At 42.5% G+C, this 21,793-nt stretch overlaps 1 protein-coding gene across 1 annotated transcript in view; it reads right to left on the bottom strand.

Moving 5' to 3' along the window:
- The window catches only part of LOC121612307 (membrane-associated guanylate kinase, WW and PDZ domain-containing protein 1-like), a 99,128-nt gene that overhangs the window by 24,410 nt on the left and 52,925 nt on the right, over nt 1-21,793 (bottom strand). The window contains exons 3-12 of the mRNA XM_041945111.1: nt 14,523-14,642; nt 12,459-12,647; nt 11,071-11,293; nt 10,389-10,471; nt 9,733-9,771; nt 7,059-7,116; nt 6,719-6,828; nt 5,066-5,188; nt 4,360-4,545; nt 2,349-2,960 (exon numbers count right to left, since the gene is read on the bottom strand). Coding sequence (XP_041801045.1) covers nt 2,349-2,960; nt 4,360-4,545; nt 5,066-5,188; nt 6,719-6,828; nt 7,059-7,116; nt 9,733-9,771; nt 10,389-10,471; nt 11,071-11,293; nt 12,459-12,647; nt 14,523-14,642 — 1,743 coding nt within the window. The remainder of the gene's footprint in view (nt 1-2,348; nt 2,961-4,359; nt 4,546-5,065; nt 5,189-6,718; nt 6,829-7,058; nt 7,117-9,732; nt 9,772-10,388; nt 10,472-11,070; nt 11,294-12,458; nt 12,648-14,522; nt 14,643-21,793) is intronic.

Below are 21,793 nucleotides of genomic sequence, written 5' to 3'. Positions count from 1 at the left end.
TCGAGTACAGCTGCAACCAGTGATTATATTCAATGCTGATTATGTATATTTTGATTTCATCGAGTCAGATGTCAGACAATAGTGAAACATGCCCATCACAATTTCCCAGAATGCAAAGGGAACTTGCTTGTTTTGTGTGACCAACGGTCCAAAGACGTTACAGTTACAATAATGTTAAAAAGGGACAAATCCTCACATGTAAGAGGCTGGAACCAGTGGGTGTTTGGCAGTCCTGCCTGATAAATGGCTACAAAATTGTTGATTAATTATCTGTCGGAGGTGCCCTTACACTTTGAGACAGCACATATTGTGTGCATTTAATGCATGTCACAATATGCGAGGTGGGTCTAATAAAATCTGTGTCAGACTGCACAGTATCTTTATGAATGAAAATTTAGCTTTGCGAGGTTTTCTTCTTTGCCAGAATCCCACAAAGTCATTTTTTATCGCTGAACTTTACTTAAAAATGGTGTATTTTGCATCTTTTTGTGTCATATTCTGATCCGGTTTGTAGACGTGGGTCATAGCAGCAGTCACGCTGTGTGAATTTGGTCCTGAATTTCCGACACTGTCAAAATTAGTCTCTGCTCATCAAAGCTCCAGATAGGCCGTCAGTGAACTTCTATTGAGGACCACCGTTGTGGATTGACAGCCAGAGATTTTATCACATTTCGCTCATGATTGTCAACTTTAATCTCAGGCAGCCCAGAATAGACAGTGTGAAGATCAACTTAACATTTCAGAAAAATTATCAAGAACCTTACATGAGACATCCCATCTTGAATCTACCTCCTTTATACGAGATGCACATCTAAGGGCTGCTCAAACCTCTGTACTCTGAATAAGCTGTCAGCTGTCATAGAAAGCTTGCTTGGAACGGTTGTACTCTTCTTTATTCACACTTTGATCAGATCGTTTCTGATTTAAACTATACTTCCGCCTATTTAGTTTCAGCTAAGTTGTGGTACAGCCGCTTGTGTTTAGATGACATTTAACATTTTGGATGTCTTTTGTAAAATGAAAGCCCACTTTTCAAATTTCAAGCAATAAGAGAGCAGCTTCATTAATCTAAATACTGACCCCCTGGCTGCCTGCGTGTGTGTAGTTTCTGTCCCTCATCATCTGGCCTCTTACCTGAGCTCATAATAATGACACAGTGGTGTCAAAGCTAAGAGAGATGATCTGCGCTGCTGTCAGTCGCCCTGCCTGCAGCCTCCTTCCCACTTACCCTTTCCTTTATTTCCTCTCTGTCTCGCTCTTGCTCTCTTTGTACCTTTCCCTCTATGCTCCGGTAGAAGGAATACTACCCTGCAATCATATCATTCTCTCTCTCTGAGGACACATTCGCATAGGTCCATAATGATGCTGACATTTAACACAATACAGCAGCAGCATTCCAGCAGCAGAGCACAAGGTCAACTCATTAGAGGGCATAATTGATGTGGGGTGCATATCCCAACTTGCCACTAATAGAGATCTGGGTCTGGCGGAACGGGTGGCAATTTAACAACAATAAGGACTGGACACAAACGAGGGACCTCGGATGTCATTCAGTGTCGGCGTGGATGCTTTACACTCACAATTTTTTTTTGACATTTCAACGAGAAAAACATTTATCTGTGGGTCAATCCAGGCCAAAGTGTAGTGTGTAGGAACATGAATGGCACAATGTAGCAGTGAACAGGCTGAGAATGCAGAGACAGTAGCATCCACCATTAAAAGTCCACATACATGTGATTACATCAGCGATCATAAAAATAAGCCGACTCAGCTTTCTAATGAACATCATAGAAACATTCAGTCACTTTGGCTCTGATCTCCTCTCACTTAGTCACTCCAGGTACATTATTTTCTAAATCAACTCACACCTTATACTCAATTATCATAAAGGCAACATTAGATGATAGCAAACGTGAAGACTGACCAAATCCCTAAAATCCAATTCAGCAGCATCTGTATTCATAGCATATATGAATCCCTGACCTAATGTGCTCCTCCTCCCCTCCCCTCTCATTCATCCATCTCGCCTCTTTACCCAGCCTCCCACTCCTTCCCACACTCATCTGCTCATCGACTGCCATGCTAACTCAGCCCATCGTCTCTTTGCCTCTCCTCGTTTCATTCCATCCACTCCAAGCATTTTCAACCCGCCACCCACTCTCTTCCTCACTTTTCTGTCCTGCTATCTCATTATGTCACTCTTTGCATGCCAACTATTCAAGCTGTTGTCTGTTCAGCAGACAACAGTGCATTCTTTTGTGCGCTTAATCACACATCAAGACTTGAGGTTCTGCATCCGTTTATCCGCCCCTGCTGACAAATATTTGACATCAGGATGTAATACGTACCTCTTTGCACCAACATGGTGACCTCACTGCCTCGGGGACATTTGCTCAGTAGGTCCACCACCTGATTGTGGCTCATATTCTGGACATTCCTCTTGTTGACCTCCATCAGAATATCCCCCTCCTTTAGCCCACGGCAGCGAGGATAGTCCACTATCTGCTTTACCCTCTGCCCTCCTCCTGTCAGGCTGTCGGCAATGGTGAAGCCGAATCCCTTGTCACCCTTCTCCATGTGGATGGTGATCAGCTCTGGCTGGGTGGCTATAGATGAGGCCAGAGTGACCACGTCACTGGAGTAGCCGTGCGAGCCGTTAGACGCCACCTCAGCCGAGGGGCTGTGTGGTCGCGGCTCCCTCATGCCGTTAACGGGTCCGGCCTGGTTGGAAGGCGAGTCAAACGTCTCCTGTCCGTTGACGATGATAGGCTCCTTGTCCAAGATCGCTACTGAGGTCACCAGGCTGGTGTTGGGGTCATCGGGGTCAAAGGGCAGCGGGTAGCCACGGCATAAGGCCAGGTCCACCATGGAACCGATGGGGATGGATTGGAAGATCTTCACCACCTGAGCGTGGGTGTAGCCCAGCACAATGGTGTCATTCACGCTGACTATCACATCACCTGCAGCAGAGAAAATTATACTGTTAGTGATACCATCATTTACACAGTTAACAGCTGTTTACTGGAGTTTGAAGTCAAATTATTGTTTTTGTTTTCAAACACTGTTGGTGGTATTGACTATTATTCTCCAGATGTGTGAAATTCCATTTTTCAATTTAAGGAAGCAAGAGCACCACAGTGCCTGAAAAAGCGCCAACAGGGGGTATACCATGCATTAGACAGTGTAAGCTGGGATATGAGCCAACGGCCTGCAACCCTGACACATGACCCAGTTCCAATGCCCCAAACCCTAGGCACTGAATCCTCACAGACAAAGACAAATAGTTCTCCACAGATTTAGCCTTTAACACTGAAATGGGCAGAAAAAAGGATCAAAATTGGTACAGCAGAACCAGATATCATCTTTTTTATTTCACGCATTCTTCTTTCTTGTTAAAACCTGGCACCTACAATACCCACAATGCAACTCTACCAGCAACATATTGGTCTGACATTTGGATGTGTTCTGCTAGTAGCCTCAAGAGGTGTGGGAACCTCACTTCTTTCCAACTCCACACCCCCAGGTTTTTTTTCATTGGCCTTCAGCCCTGCCCTGCATGGCCTTAAAAGACATCACTAGAGTCATTTTTATCAGACTTCACGCAGCTCCCTCTGGAGCCACAAAAGACTTTATGTAACTTTTTTCACATATGCAGCACCACTCCCCAAGACCTGTGAACAGACTTTGATGTTTAAAATTGGTGGGCTTCCCCTTCAATTGACATCACCTGTGTCATCACCGTAACCATGTGAGTGCAGGACAGTGTGAGGGCTTCAAACGCTGCGTGAGGTAGCTGACAGCACTTTGTGAAATCAAATTACGTGGACAGAGACGTTTCTGAGCACGGTCAAGTGCAGGTGGCTGATATTTCTGTCTGTATTTAGTGTAATAAGAATGAGGCTGGAGCATTCGTTGTTTGCTTCCTGTTGATAAGTAAAACAGTGCAGTTAGATCAAATCACTATATTTGGTGGTCACTATGATGTAATCATAAGACGAACATCAGTGCTGGTTGGCATAGTGTCTTTAGAAATAATAGGAAAATGTCATCCTCCCATTCCTGGATGTTTTGTTAAGGGTTGTTCCCTTAAGCAAGGTCTGCAGAGTTGCAGACTTATGGAAAGTGTGCATAAAGAGCTTTAAAAAATCAATCAAGAGATCCCCTAAGCACCTGAATTGAAGGTGGGAGCGCCTCGAGCCCTCATTGACTTTGCCAAAGTGCACGGCAAAGTCTCTGAGTGCATCAAAGGGGACACTGGTAACTGGGCCCATAGGTAGTACAGAAATGATGTGGTGGCCTCACAGGACCGTGTGTTGAATGAAAACAGTGCCCCCTGTTGACAGTGGGTGTGTACCGCACCTGTCTCCATCTTGCCATCCACGGCTGCAGGCCCGTCCAGCACCAGACTTTTGATTTGTAGAAACTCATCTGGCTCGTCTCCTCCAACCACAGTGAAGCCGAAGCCGCGACGGCTCTTCTTCAGCTTCGTGTTGATGAAGGTTCCTTTCAGCTCTGCTGGGTTTCTCGTGAAGAAAGGCTTCCCACCTGCGGGAAACCGGACAAACGGCTCTTACCCTTCTACATTCAATATTCCTGAATAACGTTTTGTAGATTCAGTTGCATTTTTGTAGGCTACATTCTTATATGTGGAGAAGCTACAAAGCTGAGAGGGGAGGGTTAGGACAACAACTGATTCCTCAAATGTAGAGGTGTTGTTTGCCGATACTTGGACAGCTTCAACAGTTTGAAATGTCTGCGTGCAGACCCAAAAACATTCGCCTGTCACTTCCACATTCAGTAGTTTCCAGAATCGTTGGTGGTGTCCTATTCAAATGTCACTTCAAAAGATTGTAAACAAATCAGCAGAAACGAAATATGTTTTCTGCCCAGAAAAAGCAGAACAAACTGTCAAAGTACAGTTGGAATTTCTAATGTAGAAGTCGTAAACACTGTTTTCATCTGTACTACATGATGTATCTTTGGGCCACTGTCAAGGGCACACAATAGAAAAATCAAGCAGCAGTGATGAAGCCATCTACATTTCGTATTAAACATAAAGATTTACGTTTGGCTCCTGCAGGGCCGGGAGGTAGAGTTGGTGGGACCTGCGGGTCCCTGTAGGTCTCCAGGTGGTTTGGAGCGTAGTTTGCTAATGGAGCCGCTGCTGAGGAGTGCTCCTCTATCCACTCTGCACAGACACAACCAAGATGCACACATTAATCGGCACGCACTCAACACAAAGGTGTATTTGCATGGCACACACATGCACACCTATAAACACTGAACAGCAAGACACAAATAGACACACAGAGCTTTAAGCACATATTGTTCAAACTTGCTGTCTGATTCATTTTTACGGGTCAGTTGTAATAAGCGGCTCATGTACAGTGCGTCTGCCTCTACTAGTGTTATTTGCTGAATGTAAATTTTTTTTATCGATCTCAGCGATGATAATGTAACAAAAATAATAAATGTTATTCGCAAAACAGTTTAATGTTATGACATCGTTGGCTAAGTGGGCACTGTGGGACCACCTCAGACAAAATCAAGACACCTCCGCCTGTATGTCCAGAGGTTTTCAACACAGGACAAACATTTCCATGGGACAGTCTGAGCCTTAGTGCTGTCAAAAAATACAGATAATGCAACATGAAAACATTTCATAGTGATGAATGTCGTCACTCCTATCATTATTCTTTGTTTTACTTCTATTTTGTGGATAATCATAGTCAAGTGTTCGGAGGGCTTTGGGGGATTTAAACAGGAAGCGTATTGCTAGCATGAATTCGGTGAGTGGGCTACAACTTGAGCCCTGTTTTTGTGGCCTATATTTTTTCAGGTTTTGGCAAATTGCCACCACTAAAGGTATCCAGAACTAGGCAGCCGCAGCTCTTCTTTGCTCAGCATCCATGGATATATGGACAGCTACCACTAGATTGCTTTGATGCGGAAGAGAACTTAAAACATGAGGATTCTCAGGCAACTTTTAGAGTTTGAAGGAGTAGGATTTGTAAGCAGATTTCTGCGCATGTGCAACGGACATTGGGGATAATGGTGTTCTCGGAAAGTGGAAGTCACACTGAATCTAAAAATATGTATATCGTGTTTGTGTGTGACACAAATTGTGGTAATTTGGCGCCAAGGGTTTTAAAGTAATTTAATTGCCTCCGCGAGACGAGTGTCACAGCCGCTGCAGCTCCAGCTCCTGACTGTGTTGATGAGTGAGCCAAACTACAATAACTAAGGTCCCGCTGTTTTCAGAGGCACCTGTCCCATTCACCTCACACAGTATCTGTGCCTCACGCGTCTCTCCCCACGTACCCCCCTTCAGCTCTCCTGCAGCCCCCTCGGGAAGCCTCACTAAAAATGTCTTCCTCGCCTTCTCATGGTAAAGCAAATTAAATGATCAAATACAAAATGATATACGGCATTTATGATTTGAAATCACATAAATTAAAAGCTAAACACCAAAGACGACACCTGGGCTTGGGCCAGCTGTATTTTAGTAAAACTGGGTCCCGATGAGAATCACAATCAGCATTTTAGTGAGTAATGTTTTTTTCCATCATGTCTTGACAAGGGAGTTGAAGTCAAGTCACAGACGAGACAGTAGCAGTCTGACCCAAACCCGGGAGAGCACTGGACGAACTAGAAGGACGTGACACTCACAGACATGAAGAAAGAAAGAAATGGTGCCGTGCCAGGGCAGGAAACGAACCTCGAATATACCGCTCACCTTCTGGAGGCTGCGGCTGTTGCTGCTCCAGGATTTTCCGACGCCGCGCCTCCAACACTGGGTTCTCATACTGGGTCTTTCTGTTTATATGACTGAGGCAGACAGACAGACAGGGAGAGGAAACAAGACAATACGAGTAAAGATTGATTAGAAAAAAGAAATGACAGCCTCAGTGTATGAAAGCGCCACTAAATGTGCTCTTATTAGTATGATGGTTCGGTGACAGAATCACTGAAGGAGAGAAAAGATTTGTAAGATCTCGTAATGATTTGGAGAAAACCTGTTTATCTTTGTGAGGTGACGTGTACGGTGATTAACTTACTCTACATAGTACACCCCGTACACTGGGTCTTCTATCCTTTCCCATCCTGGAGGCAGCTCTGAAATACAGAAGGCACACAACATTAAACACAGAATAATAACACTTTGACCATTAGCAGAGTGAGTTACTGTGGTTGGGTTCAGTGTGGCAAACAAAGTCATTATACCGCAGTTACAGTAGATATCGATGCAAAATTGTAGAGGATTACATTTCTCTTTCTTCTCTAAAGTCTCTGATTACTGCAATGGATGGTCCACAGTCCACTAATTTTTACTGTTTTTCTTCACAATTTTGAACCGATTGGATCTGTCTTGTTATGTTCATAAGCATGTTTCATCAGGACCTTCTGTCTTTGTGCTGTTTTGAATTCTTCCATTAATGCCCAAATGGGATCACATGTCAAGGAAAACTAAAAAACGGGCAAATTATTCAATGTATTTCTCAAATTCTAGCTGCCAAGGACTCACAACAGATATGCTCCCTTTAAAATGCATATTTTATTAAAATAAATAAAATTATTAAGATTGCGGTTTAGACATGCTTTCTATGAAAAGTGCCTTGAGGTAACTTCTGTTATGATTTAGCACGACATGGACTCGACTTAACAAAGTGGTGTTACAGTGCAGAGGATTCTGGCTGTGCCTGTTTGCTATTACACTGATCACCCGGATCACTCTCCTGCTGCCTATAACCGCTTTTATTACGCTCATTACGTGTAAAACATCTCACAGAAACTGTGTGAAAACAAAGACGCTACACAGCTTCAAACAAGCCTTCATTACATCAGGGTCAACACACACAAGCTAACATCTGTATGTAATTCTTATACTAACTATTACCAAAGTATTCCTCAGTCCGTGAGCACACCCATTCACACCACCGTGCACATTATACGCACACCTAACTACTCTCCATGGGAACAGGCGGGCAGATGAGGCCAATCAAACTGACACATTCCCATTAAATTGTTGGCATCTCAGCCCTCCTCCTCGCTGTATTTGATTTCAGACAAAGACATTACCTCCTTGTGTTACTGTGGGCTTCTCCCAAGTCCAGTAAACACTTTTATAAGAGACTGGATTTCACAATCAATAATCACAGACTGTCTGCATCCGAGCAGCCAGCAATAATAAAGGCTTACAGCCAGACATCCAAGACCTTGTTTGAGACTGAGTTCCATTACGGGGGTTTTTTGTACTACCTGCAAGTGGGGCGAGAATCAGCATCTGAGCCATTTGCCAGTCAGTCAAGCAACTTAAAGTGCATATATCAACCTGAGTCCATAGCTAAAACCTCAGTGAGGAGTCTAATAATGTATTTATTACGGCAAAGGCAAATTGACTGATCAAAAAAAGCACAATAAAATATTAGAATTAAAGGCAGAACTGTAATCATCAACAACATATAACTAACCACAGACAATACAATATATCTGACAGTAATACATTAGGGATCAATACCATGAGGCTCCATAATAAACTGAGAGTTTTGTGGGACACATTTGGAGAGCAGAGCAAGAAATGTAATAAAACCAAATGCCAAAAATATTCGTCATATCTGACACAGACAAAGCCATAACTTATGATGGCCAGGCTTACAAGCCTGAATCCAAAAACGTTGGGACACTGTGAAAAACATAAATAAAGCGGATAATGTGCCAATCCTTTTTGACATGTGCTCAATTGAAAACAGTACGAAGACAATATAGTGTATTTGATGTTTTACCTCATCAACTTCACTGATTTTTTGTAAATATCTGCTTATTCGGAAATTGATGGCAGCAGCATGTTTCAAACAAGCAACAAAAGACTGGGAAAGTTGTGGAACGCTCCACACCTGTTTGGAACATTCCACAGGTAAACAGGTTCACTGGTAACAGGTGATAGGATCACGATTGGGTAGGAAAGGGGCATCCTCGAGAAGCTTTGTTAAACCTTATCTCTAATCATTTCGTTTGCAAATGAAATTTTCTTTTGTTTTCATCTATGTTTTACACCCATCTTCTTTGGAATCATGGTTGTACATCAGATGGATTTATGCACCATCGCTAAACATAAACCAGCTCTGTTTTGCAGGAATCCGGAGAAAATCCATTATGCTTTAAAGTTACTCTGTGGATTTTTCAGTAAACAAATACAGATTTGTTTACATTTGCAGTCCTCAGCAAAACACACTGTGTGTATCCTTGGGGTCGGAGAAAAAGATATTAAATTTCCTTTGATTTTATTAAACTTGCATTGTTTACATTAGCATGCAGTCTTCTTCTGCTCCTTTTCAGTCATATTGCTGTTACCATTATATTACCATACCACCACTGTACCACCACCAACTGTCGATATGCACCACAGCTGTCTGCAGCTGGCACAGTCATCTTTCATGTCACCCCTCTGCTTGTAGCATGCAGAGCACACTGGTACAGCACATAATACCACCTAGCACCTTTAATACCTCACAACTATCTTTTATCCTCCCTTCTACTCTCTAATCCTTCTACTGCAGCCAGCACAATTCAGAAGCTTACATTTCAAATGATGTGAACGGAATAAATAATTTTACCACATTTAGTGCAGCATTTCAGAGATGATCAATTTTCAAAGCTGTATAGGTCATATCTCTGTCATATCACCTCATAAAATAATTAGCATAACTTTTTTAAACATAGAAAAAAACATACCTAGATCAGTTTCCAGTTCCTCTGTATGTATCCCTTCTTCTCCAAGATGGAAGCAGGATGAAACAAAGAAAACAAAATGAAGAATAGAAAAAGGGATGGACAGCAGAGAAGGGGTGGGTCATGAGGGAGGAATCCAGAGCAAATAAAGAATGAAGTGACAGTCCAGAGAGAGGCAAACAGGGAGACACCTTAGTTTCTAAACTGATATGAACAGGATAAAACAACATCCAATAAAACAAACAAAACCTGAGCCATGTAGAGAAGTGCAGCGCTGCCACTTTATATTTCACCACTGGATGGTGCAATTTAGCAATCTGTGTTCTGAATTCTGAACCAGTCAGCTGTCATTTGAAATCTATCAAACATTTATTGTGTATTTGGGAATTATTTGTCATCTTTTTATGTGATGATATTTGGGAGAGAATACAAAAGTAACTATTTACAGTGTGGCAAATGTAGGAAACCAAATCAACAAATCTTGTGAAGGAAAGCAAAGCTCTGATAAAACATGTTTTATAAATTTGCAGTTGCGAAACTAAGGAATTTAACAGAGAAGCACACGGTATGACACCTCAAGCATTACTACTGATTCCCCAACCACTACACAGAAGTGCGAATGCACACGTTTTTTCCATAAATGATGGGTAGCAGCTTACCATCGTCGTCACACTCTTCCAAAGGCCTGGAAGCTTTGTCTCTACACCGAGGATCCAGCCATGATGTGGTCTTTGTGTTGTGGCTGAGAGGGAAAAAACAACAGGCCGTCAAACCGACATATAAAAGCACAGCAGGGGTGCATGAATGCATCAATAAGAATTAGAAAGTAAACCGCGTCAGCAAGTTTACAGAGGACAGCAGGCGTCTGCTGCAAAGAGAAATGAGAATAACAAAGCGACGCAGGCAGGATAACAACAATAAACTGCCTGACTTTTCCCTCTATTGTTACACAAGAACATACTGTAATTCAGTGATAGCAGAAATGAACATACAAGCTCTGAAAATACACAGCCATGTCCGGGTGGTGTGCCTTTGCCGTGCTGCAGAGAGGACAGAGAGGTGGAGGTAGTCAGGTGATCAGGATGTGATCTCCTTTAGAGATCGGGACATGCAGGGATTAACAGGAAAGCAGTTGCACCCAGGGGGCTGGGCAGGTTGGCTGGGGAGAGGCCTAAAAACCAAATCATGGGGGAAGACAAGCCACTGGACGAACAAAAGGGATAATCGTGCAGGTAAAATACAGAAAACACCACAGTATGAGCTCCTGTGAGAAATGCTTGCAGTGCAAAGAGTGTGTGCGGCAGGTCAAACGGCAAAATGCTGCAGGTTGTTGATACATACTCTATGAAGTAAAGCTCTCCATTCTCAGTGTAGGCCATCTCCCAGTTGTCAGGCAGCGGCCCCAGCGGGTCTTCTGGAGAGACCTGCGGTTCTGCGAGGGTCTGCTGCCCACTGTCTGAGGTGGAGGTGGCCGCATTGTTCAGACCACAGGATGGAGCATTGTCACGTGCAGGGTACGGCCGGAGGATGCCGCCGCGGCTCTCGTCCTGGTCGTTAGGGTTACCTGTGCACAACAAAGGAGAGGGGAAGAGACTACGCACTAAGGATCCTGGGTAACACAACGAGCACAACACGGAACGACGAAACACCAAAAAAGAGCAAAAACAAAGTTTATGTAGCGTGCATGCAAGAAAAGAGCAGATGCAGTAAAGCAGACACGCTCACTCTTAAGCACACATCATGCAACTTTAACCAACTCCCAGCACTTCCCCTTCCCCCTGTCTGAAGTTTGGCTCCCGCCCATTTCTAGTGTACTGAAAAGGCCCCAGGACTATGCTAATTCCTCCAGAAACAGTCTCTCCCAAACTCTTTTTGACCCCCCACCCATAAGCCTCTCCCACAGCTAGCTATCCCAATCCCCCACCCCCACTCGCTCCCCTGTTCTGGCCCAATGTTCTCCACCACTTCCGTGAGCTTTTCAGGGTTGATCAAATGCTAATTCAACACTCTGGCAGCCTGGCAGGGGGACACAGAGAGGGCATAGATTCACAGCATCAAGAGAGAGAGAGAGAAAAAAACACTCAGAAAACCAGGATCGAGCTCAAAAGAGTGAGGAAAAGGTGGGAAACACTGACGCTTTGAGATAAAAATCTCATATTGTCACCGGTTTTCTTCTTTAAATTAATTTTACGGAATTGATTCACATGCAGATGGCAATTCTGCGAAGACGTGACGAGAAATATCTGGCGTGAAAATACTATTATCACCTGAGGCAGAAATATTAACACTTGATGTTCACATGCTTCAGGGAATTTAATGAGCAGAAGCAATAAAAGGGAAAAAAGTAAGATACAGGTAGGAATGGATGTGAGGCCTGTAGCATGAAGAGCAAATGATCAATCTTGTGAGTGTAGCCTGTAATCTACTTCCTGTCCCACTGAACCCCCTCCTCACAGGCAGGTGGCAGTGTTTGGAGGCTCACAGAGGAGGAATCAGCATCACAAAGACATGATGTAACCGCCAGACACCGAGCGCCATACAACAGAGGAGAGGACCGTAAACATACACACTTCTAATGGGCACACACGGATGCACAGACACTCCTAAATCCACTCGAGAGCGAGCGCAGCACAGGTGGCGAATGCTACGCATGCACAGGCAAAGAAAGCTGCGGAGGAAGAAAGTTCAACAAACAGAGAGGCTGCGGTGAGGTGCAGCTACGCCCTCACCTGTAAAACTGTTGTTCATTTCCGTGGCCTGGTCGTCATCGTCGTCGTCAGCAGGCACTACTCGGGCGTTTTGCATGTCATTGTAGGACTTGGTGCGCTTCGGGGTGGACTGCTGGGAGCCTGCATCACTGAGAATCACTGTCCCAATGATGGGCTGCCTTGGCGGCTTGGGGGTCCCATAATAGTTACCTAGGCAACAAGAAGGACATTAGCATGCTTGAGAGAGAGACACAGAGAAGGGAGAAGGAGAAACCGAGATTGAGGGAAAGGAAGCCGGGGATAAAAACAAGCAGTGGATCTATGAAATGTCCTAATCTTACACCGAGGGGAAAGCTGGATCGCAATGTGACCACAAGTCGTGGAAATAAGCAGCTGGTGGGAAAGCGACGGTTCCAGTTTGTGCTCGAGGCTGCAGAGCTGTATTGTCTAGACTCTGAAAGCACACTGAGAGAAAAACAATGGACCAGCTCACAACACCCAGCTTGATTTAACAGCTTTTTCTGACTGACACAGTTTTTGTCAGTGATGCAAACAAAGAATTTATCAAGTTTTTTTTTTTTTTTTAATCCTGTATACAAATATTCTTTGTATGAGACATTCAAGTATGAGAGAAAGAGGCGGCCTGGTGAACTAGGGGTCTCGTGCGTGACATGTACCGGCAGTTTTAAAGAAAATTGTTTCAGAAAGAATGCTTTCTTGCAGAGAGTTTGATGACAAGATCGAGACCCACTTCTATCTTGAGGCTGGAGGTGCAATCAGTTAGCATAGCTTAGCATAAAGACTGGAAACATCTAACCCAACTATGTCCATAGGTAGCAAAATCCACCAACCAGCCCCTCTAAAGTTCACAAAACGTTATGTCTTATTCATTCAATCTGTACAAAAAGTGTAACAACGACAACTTGCTGTTTTACAACTATTTCTTGGCTGGGCCTAGTAACTTCCTGGACTCTGCACTGACCACCTGGCAAAAATATGCTAATTCAGTCTGTTACCAAGAGCTAAATGACAAGATCAACACGAATTTCATGTCTGTCCGTCAATTTAAGGCTGCAGGCAGCAGCCGATTATCTTATTTTAGGATTAAGTCTGGAAGCAGCCTCTCCTCTCTTTCTTCGTCTCTGTCCAGAAACAAACAAGATGTGAGAATGAATCAACTTCAGACGTGCCAGTAGGCAGATGTTGCTGGCTTTAGACAGCGCCATGCTAGTGGTTACCCCCTGTCTTTTTAATCTATGCTAAGCTAACCACCTTCTGGTTGTAGTTTTATATTTACAGTACAGACATGAAAGTGGTAATGACCTGCTTGTCTTGCTCTCAACAGGAAGTGAATAGCAGTATTTTCCAAAACGCTGAACTATTTCTTAAACAGTTTTAATTTAGCTGTGGGTGTGTCATGTCATCTTCCCTGATTTCATGTCAAATCTGTACTATTTACGAAGGTCGATATAATCAATAGATCTTTCCATATCGTCACATGCCCATAAAAATGCAGAGTTAGTTATGAATCAATAATCCTGTCTTCCTCTGGTTGTCTGCATGGCCACAGACTCCTGTGGACAGGTATTTGACATTGTCTGCGTGAAAGAGAGAAACGTGCCAACACACAGCAGAACCGGTGCCAAGCAGATTAATGTCGTAACATTCTCTCCCGGCTACGTGCACACAATCACACAAACACGCACACACACACACACACACAGACACAAATCAGACTTAGCCCTGAATAACGCACAGGCTCGCAAACAAACACACAATGCACAAACACACACACATGCACACATGTTGACACATGCAGGTTTTTGTCAGTATGAGACTTAGCGCTGCACAACACTGTCCTAATCAGAGTGAGAGGGGCAGATGTGGAGTGACCCGCTGTCTCCTGGATGCATCTCCTCCCATCATGCACAATCTAATCGGAATCAACCGAGTGCACAGTCTTACAGCCTGCCTGCATGTAGCAAGAAATAAATGTTGATCGCTGCCACGCACATTGTATCTGTGGAGAATCGGGACACCTGGGCTATCATGAGTGTCAGTTATGATCATTATCATCATCCTCACCTTCATATGTTCCTATTTCCAGTAGTGTGCCGCTCTCCTCAAGTTCTAGAAAGTCCTCCACAGACAGGAAGTTGTAATCCACCCCTGGGACCTCTCCGTCTCGAGGGGGGCGGGTCGTACCTGAGGACGGGACAAAACAAACAAAGTTTAGGCGGCTGCTAACAACTTGTTAAAATTCAAACCATGTGCTTACAGTTGAAGGTTGAATCATATTTTTCCCCCCTGGCACAACAACGTGTTCAATATGCTTCTCTCACAACCACCACACTGAAAGCCAGTCATTAGTGCTAAAACGCAACATCCAAACATTGATTCAGCTTTTTCGGATGATGACCGGCCATGGTGAAGGGTTTCCAAAGCTGTAAATGAGAGAGTCCTGAAATCAAGAGGGTGTGATTGTAATTCAGCGCGGTGATTGGAGGCAAAGTGACTGGTGAGTGCCTGTGAATATTATGTCACGAAATTAAATCGAGGCTCGCATCTCCAGCTATGTCTCTGCCTCATGGGAACCTGCTGCCTGCTCAGTCAGAAGATAAAATAAAGGTCGCCTCAAGCAATAGTCTTGATACTCTTATCAATCCGTCAGTTTCTTCATGGTGAGTCTGGAATTGTAAAATGCACACACATCACAGTATCATGGTCGTTTTACTTAAGCTGTTATTGATTGTTAAAGCTGCATTGTCCCTGTTACGACTGCAATGCTGAGCAGCTACACTCACTGCATTCTTAGGTGTTGTTAGGTTTGAGAGTAGTACAATTAAAAGCCTTTCAGCCTGAGACAATATAAGCCAGGATGGATTCCTTTGTGTCGAGACAGAGAAAACATGACAGTGAAACACGAGTATTGACATAAGTCTGAAAGAATTGCAGATTAGAGGGCTGATATGACACTCTATCAACACTTTGGTTTCAAATTTTGTTAAAAGATAAGCCAACATTAAAATTTTCCTTGCTGGCATTCCTGACCCGAGCCTGATCCCCTACTGGAGTTAATGATTAGTGGTCTGCGGTGTTTTTACTTTGTAGTGGGAACACTTTGTAGTAGGAAGCTGACACCAGACAATGGAGACGGGGGCTATTGTGTCTTTCCCTTTACAAAAGGAATGAGATGACAGGCCAGATGGTTGACGGAAGTTGTAACCCATCTGTGATCAAGACAGGAGTGTATACATGCATATAAATGGATAGATATACATTCAAACATACACGCAGCAGCCAGACACAGGGGCTCTTAACTGAGTCTCAGCAATGGTAAACATACGAAACAACTACCTTCATAACAGACCAGGAGTCTACAGCCATGCTGCTCTGCTAGGCTGTGCTTTCTGCTAGATGCCATTACATCTAAGTGTAGTGTGTTAGCATGCTAAAACACATACAGCTGAAGAGCTAAAGATGATGGGAATGTCTTTAGTTTCGCAGGTATTTGGACATAAACCACCAAGTATTGCATTACAACTCCTCATCCACTGGAGACCATGAATGCTGTTATGTAATTTCATGCCAATCCATGAAGTAGATGTTGAGATATTTCACAGGATAAGTGATTTACTTTGAAGTCAGCGGATTATCAAAGTCACAATTCATCCTCTGGGCACCATGAATGTCTATACAAAATTTAAAAATCAATCTGGAAAAATTAGGTATTTCAGTCTGAACCAAAGTGGTGGACCCACTGACAGACAGACCGATTTTACATCCCATGATCCATGCCACTAGCATGGCAAAAACTAGTCAAAAAAAAAAATAAAAAATACCATAATCACTTTTTTTGAAAGCAGTGCTGGTAACATTATTACTATGTTCTATTCTAAATGGGTGAGAAAGCTCATGTTTGACACAAGACTCTTGCTTGTTCAAGTGTTTACCTGAGCCTCTCCAATATGCAAGCTCACACTCCATCCCTCAGGGTACATCCAGCCCACAAACACCTGATAATAAGCAAGTCTTTACTGCTCAGTCCTACACCTCCACTGCGCTGCAAAGGCAACGCGGTTTGTCTTTATTGCTTTTTCTTCCTGCCATTTTGAAAATGATCCTCGAGATGAATCGATAAGGAGGAGGCAATTTAATTGACAAGACGTAGCATTCAGAACGTGAGCAAGGAGGCAAATCCCTCACATGAGGAAAAAAACATGGCATAATGATGATGATACTTACGGCAGCACCAGCACACACGCAAAGTGCTGCTTTGTATTCACCTCAGCGGAACAGGATGAGATGAAAGTGGAGTTGTCTGGGAGTTTGAGTCATAGGACTTGGTGGTCCCGTGGTGGGAGATGTTTCTGAGGCTCAGTGTGCTCTAATGACGCCGTCTGCTGAGCAGGGAATGGAGCTGTTATTCCAGGCTATTCCCCACAGTGGAGGACTCTGATAGGATGACTAATTCTGGTGTGCCTATATTATAGAATATTGAAGGCTGAACCCTGCCTCATTCCAACAAATCTTCCAATTTCTGTGATGTGTTACATCATCATCTGTTTAGCATACCAGAAGTTTATTTATCACTCTGCAACCACTTGACAATTAAACTTCCTCATGAAACTTGACGATCTGAGCCTCTGGCTTATGTAACTTGATCTTCTGTTTGCACTCTGTGAAGTCTTGAATAATTTAAATGCAGTATTTTCAGAACAGTAGGCCACATTGTGACGTACTTTATGATGTCACAGCAATGAGTGCCTATTCATTATAATTAAATGGCAAGATGCCGAATTGTCCCCGGGACGTCCTGGTGCAGTGGGAACCACTGAAAGAATCTCACATTTTTTACTGGAAAATTACTGACTGCAGTGAACTCAAATTGTTTTGTCATGACACAGCAATATAACTCCACTGTTTCTTAAATCAAAAAGTATAATAGTATAATGGTAAATATATATACACACACACACACACATATATATACAGTATATTTATATTATTAGTAAGAAGTATGCAGTCTATGATTTCCGAGGAAAGACATTAATCTTGAAAAACCACATGCTGGTAAACAGAAACACAGAATTCTTCTGTCGACCCCTGAGTGTTTTAAAGCTAATCCCAAACAAGAGCAGCATCTCGTCCTTCTGAAGACTGAAAAACAAAACAGAAATTCAACTCTTCAACTATTGGTCATCATGCTTCTATTAGCAGTATGAAGCTAGGCTAGTTCAACAAAATTAAAGTCACTGGCAGCCAGCGGTGCATTATCGATAAACAAGCAGCATTAGCAACAAGTGGAGGATAATATGTGGGTACAAGTATGTCCACACTTTAAAGAGACAGCAGCACTGGGTCGAGCTCGATGCCCTGATGGCTACATACAAAACCCTTCACAGATACACAAATGATAACCACATTCTTATGCAGCACTTTACCTTCCAGTTAGTTGGATATGTTTTGTTTACACATGTTATTTTTATGATTTACTTCTATGAATATTAGTTTGTTTTGTATTAACACGCCGCAGGAAGTACGTTTGCGTCCTGTGTTGTGCACGGACACCTTTAGTTGTTGCAATCTCCTCAAAGACGACACATGAGGCGGACAAAGTTTAACAATTTAAAAGTGGTATTGCATTGCCAGTTTGAGGATTTTATGTTTGCTCTAGTGGACTTTTTGTGTGATACGAGTGTGTGGTTATTCTGTACATCCCCATATATTTGGGGATTTGATCACGGTGATGCTGACGTGAAGTGACGAACCACGGTGCAGAGTATTTTCTGGAGGGAATGACGAGTAGTATTAGTGGTACCAGTAGTGGCAGCACTAGTGTTCATGAAGATACACAGAGACGTTCTACAGTAGGTATGTATGATATGGATCATAGTGCACGTCATTTTCTGGAAAATAAATAGAGAAATTGTTCAGAGCCGTGCTGATAAACCAATTAATCAATCACCGGAAATGAATCTGCAACTATTTTGATAATCAATTGTCTAAGTAATTTTTTCCGAAAAAATGTGTGCCCAAATATGGTTCCAGGTTCTCAAATTTAATCTTCAGATTTTTAATAGAACAAAAGAGGACATTTGATGATGTGACCTATATGTACTCTAGTATATTCTGATGTCATTTTGGTCACTGCTTTCTGATGTTTTATAGATGGATTCATAAACTATTAATCAAGAATAAAATCATGAGATTAATCAGTGATGAGAGTAATCTTTAGTTGCAGCCCTAACATTGTGGCGAAATGAATGGAAAAATAGACGGAAAAGTCTGTTTCACTAATCTCACCCATTTAGTGGTTTACCGATCCTTGATGCAAAATTTATTCAAAAAACGTATCAGTTCATCAAAACTATTTTTATAATTGCTTAAGTCACTTTTCAAGCACAAATGCCATACATTTGCTGTGACCTGTTCCATAAATATGAGTAGTTCCTCCTTTCCTGCGTGCTTTGGTCCATTTTATATCCCCGTAAGCAGTATCTTTGGGTTTTATACTATTGATTTGACAAAACAAGACATTTGATTTAGGAATGTCACCTTGGACATTTTATAGACACAGTAAAATGAGAAAATGATCTGCAGATTTCACAAAAGAACCATTGACGTCTTTTTAGAAAAGCTGTTTTTTTAGCCAGAATCATAAAGTAAACTGAGGACATTTGATCAAGTTTGGGATACAGTTCCTGTTGAACAGCCAGCAGCTTGTAGAGAGACAGTCTGAATATTCTCTGTGTGCGACATCAACAGTGAGGTCTGGCTTGTCTCTTTACTATCACTGTTCATAGTCTCTATTTTCTCTGGCCAGAGAAACAATGACTGGGCCATACTCAGCCCTGACCCCAGCTCTGATGAACTAACTTCCACTGACAGTCATCAATGGACTCCATTCTTTCACTGTGAGAAACCAGCCAGGACGTGCATGAATGGAAAAAATGAAACACAACCACATTTGGAAACGTCTTCAGTTTTGAAATACCACCAAACCCGGCAGAGAGTAATCTTTGTTCAGGGACAAGTTGGGTACTCATTCATCCAGAGAGACGGTATAAAGATTCATTGGTGCTTTTTCTTTTGCACTAGTAGGAAAGCCAGTGCAAAGCCTTCATATTAGCTACAGAGTACAATAACAGTAACAGCTGTCAAATAAATGCAATTCAATGCAACAGCAACACAAACCACCACTTAAAAATAACCAAAGAGCTGAAGCAATCTCTCTTCCTCAATGCTAAAAAAAACTAAACATCATGAGTTTCACAAACAAAGTATTTATTGCAGGGATATTGCATTGGATTACATTAATTGTTTGCACTCCCTGTATTTCTTATTCTGTGGTTTTCCCCGTAGATTCACATCCCAGTTAAAAGCATTGTAAGCCCCCCAACATTTCTAAAAATAATTGTAATAATTAATCACAACTGAAAGGTCTTCTGACTGACTGAACACTGGTAGAAAAAAACGTGAAAGCTCTGTGAACTGAGGGTGAAATGAAGATCTCTGTGTTCTGCTGTCTGCTTTGTTTTGCTTTTAGAAAATCAAATATGACAGGCCCGGGACGACTTCTGCAGGCATCAAATCCGCTCTTGAAAAGCCACTTTTTGCGAGCAGCATTTCAAGTTTAATGGTGTCAGTGGGTATGATTATTCACTAAAGGAGAGGAGACATATCCCTCATTGGTTTGATGGCATTTTAATCGAGCACCAACACTATCTTAAATGCACCTAACTGAAAAGATGCTGCACGCTCGCTAAAGCTAATCGTTCGAGTGACTCTTGACTTCATAACAAAAATTGTACACTCACCTCAGGTGTTTAGCACCATATGCAATTTTCAGTGGCTGCAAGAAATAGTGCAAGCTTGCCCATGTGTCTGCATCTTTGCTCAGTGTTTACTGTGGTGTTACAGGGTATTGATTCTGTATGTTTTCTAATCGTTTTTTAAGCTGTAAGTTCTGTGTTTTACTTAAATAAATAACACAACAAATAGTCCACAAATAGGTAGTCTTACAAAACAGTGACAGGCTCGGATTGTTTTATGACAGCTTGTAACAGAGAGGCATCATGCACATCTAACAGGAGAAGCTGAAGTCTACACAGGAGCTCCTTCCGCAGTAACTCAAACATATTAATCTTGTCCAGGCTGAAGCTGCCATAGGGACTCACAGCTGAGAGTTTGTTCACTGCTGGTTGAAGTATTTGTCTTAAATCTGCCGACTGTTAACACCAGAACTGCATTAGGTTGAACCTGATGATGGGACTTTTACAGTGCTCAACTCCTCTATTCAGCACTCATGTCATTTGCTGACAGTAATACTTGTTGACTGCAGTTGTGCAGCTTTATCTGACAATAAGACTATAATTCATCAGTGTTAACAGAACATGCTAATATTCTCATTTATCAGTGAATACTGATTGACCACAGAACATTTTGAGGGTCTGTTGCACTTCAAGGTGTAGTTCAACATTTTGGCACTATTTTTTGTGCGACCATCAGAAATGCTCTCGTGTCTGTTAACGCGAAGCTAAAGCCAGCAGCCCATTAGCTTAGCATAGCATAAAGATTGGAAGCAAGGGGGGGACTGCTAGCGTGTTTCTCTGTTTCTGCATGAAGGTAAGCAACATAATCCACCTCCCAGCACCTCTAAAGCTCACATTTGTTTAATCCGTACAAAAAACGCAGTGTAAAAACAATGAGTTGTGGTTTTAGTAACTCCATGTAAAACCGCAACTTTTCATTTTTACATTCTGTTTCTTTTTTAGTACAAATTAAACAAAGAAGACTGTACTTGAACTGCACACTAATGTTTTATTTAGTGAGCCTTAGAGGATCTTACTTTTGGGCAGAGCCAGGCTAGCTGTTTCCCCATTTCCAGTCTCCTGGTTGTATCTTCATATCTCAAGCACAAACATGAATGTGGTATTGATACTCTAAGGCTTACCAAGAGCGCAAATATTTGTCAAAATGTCAAACTATTCTTTTAACAGACCTGCATTTCTCATCATATCCCTCCACACCTGAGAAAACATGTCAGTTTTGTTTATTTCTGATCATCAAAAATACAAACTTCCTCTGAAGGGCATACAAACAGTCAATGTTGACAAAGGCTACTTTATGTCTGTTAGTATTGCTCTGGTTACACTTCTGCTAATGCAGCATCTCGATGTTAGCGACCAATGCTACAGCCTGCTGAACTATTCCAATAGGATGAGAGCTTAAAAATGTCTGTATCTCAATTACTCATTCATGTGATATGGTGAAAGAGAACAGTAAACCAAAGTAATCAATGCACTGATTGATATAAACAACAACAATGAAGGTTGATAGGCAGAACCAAACAG

The sequence above is a fragment of the Chelmon rostratus genome, chromosome 10 (genome assembly GCF_017976325.1).
Source record: "Chelmon rostratus isolate fCheRos1 chromosome 10, fCheRos1.pri, whole genome shotgun sequence".
NCBI lineage: Eukaryota > Metazoa > Chordata > Actinopteri > Chaetodontiformes > Chaetodontidae > Chelmon > Chelmon rostratus.
This window is presented reverse-complemented; position numbering and strand designations above follow the sequence as displayed.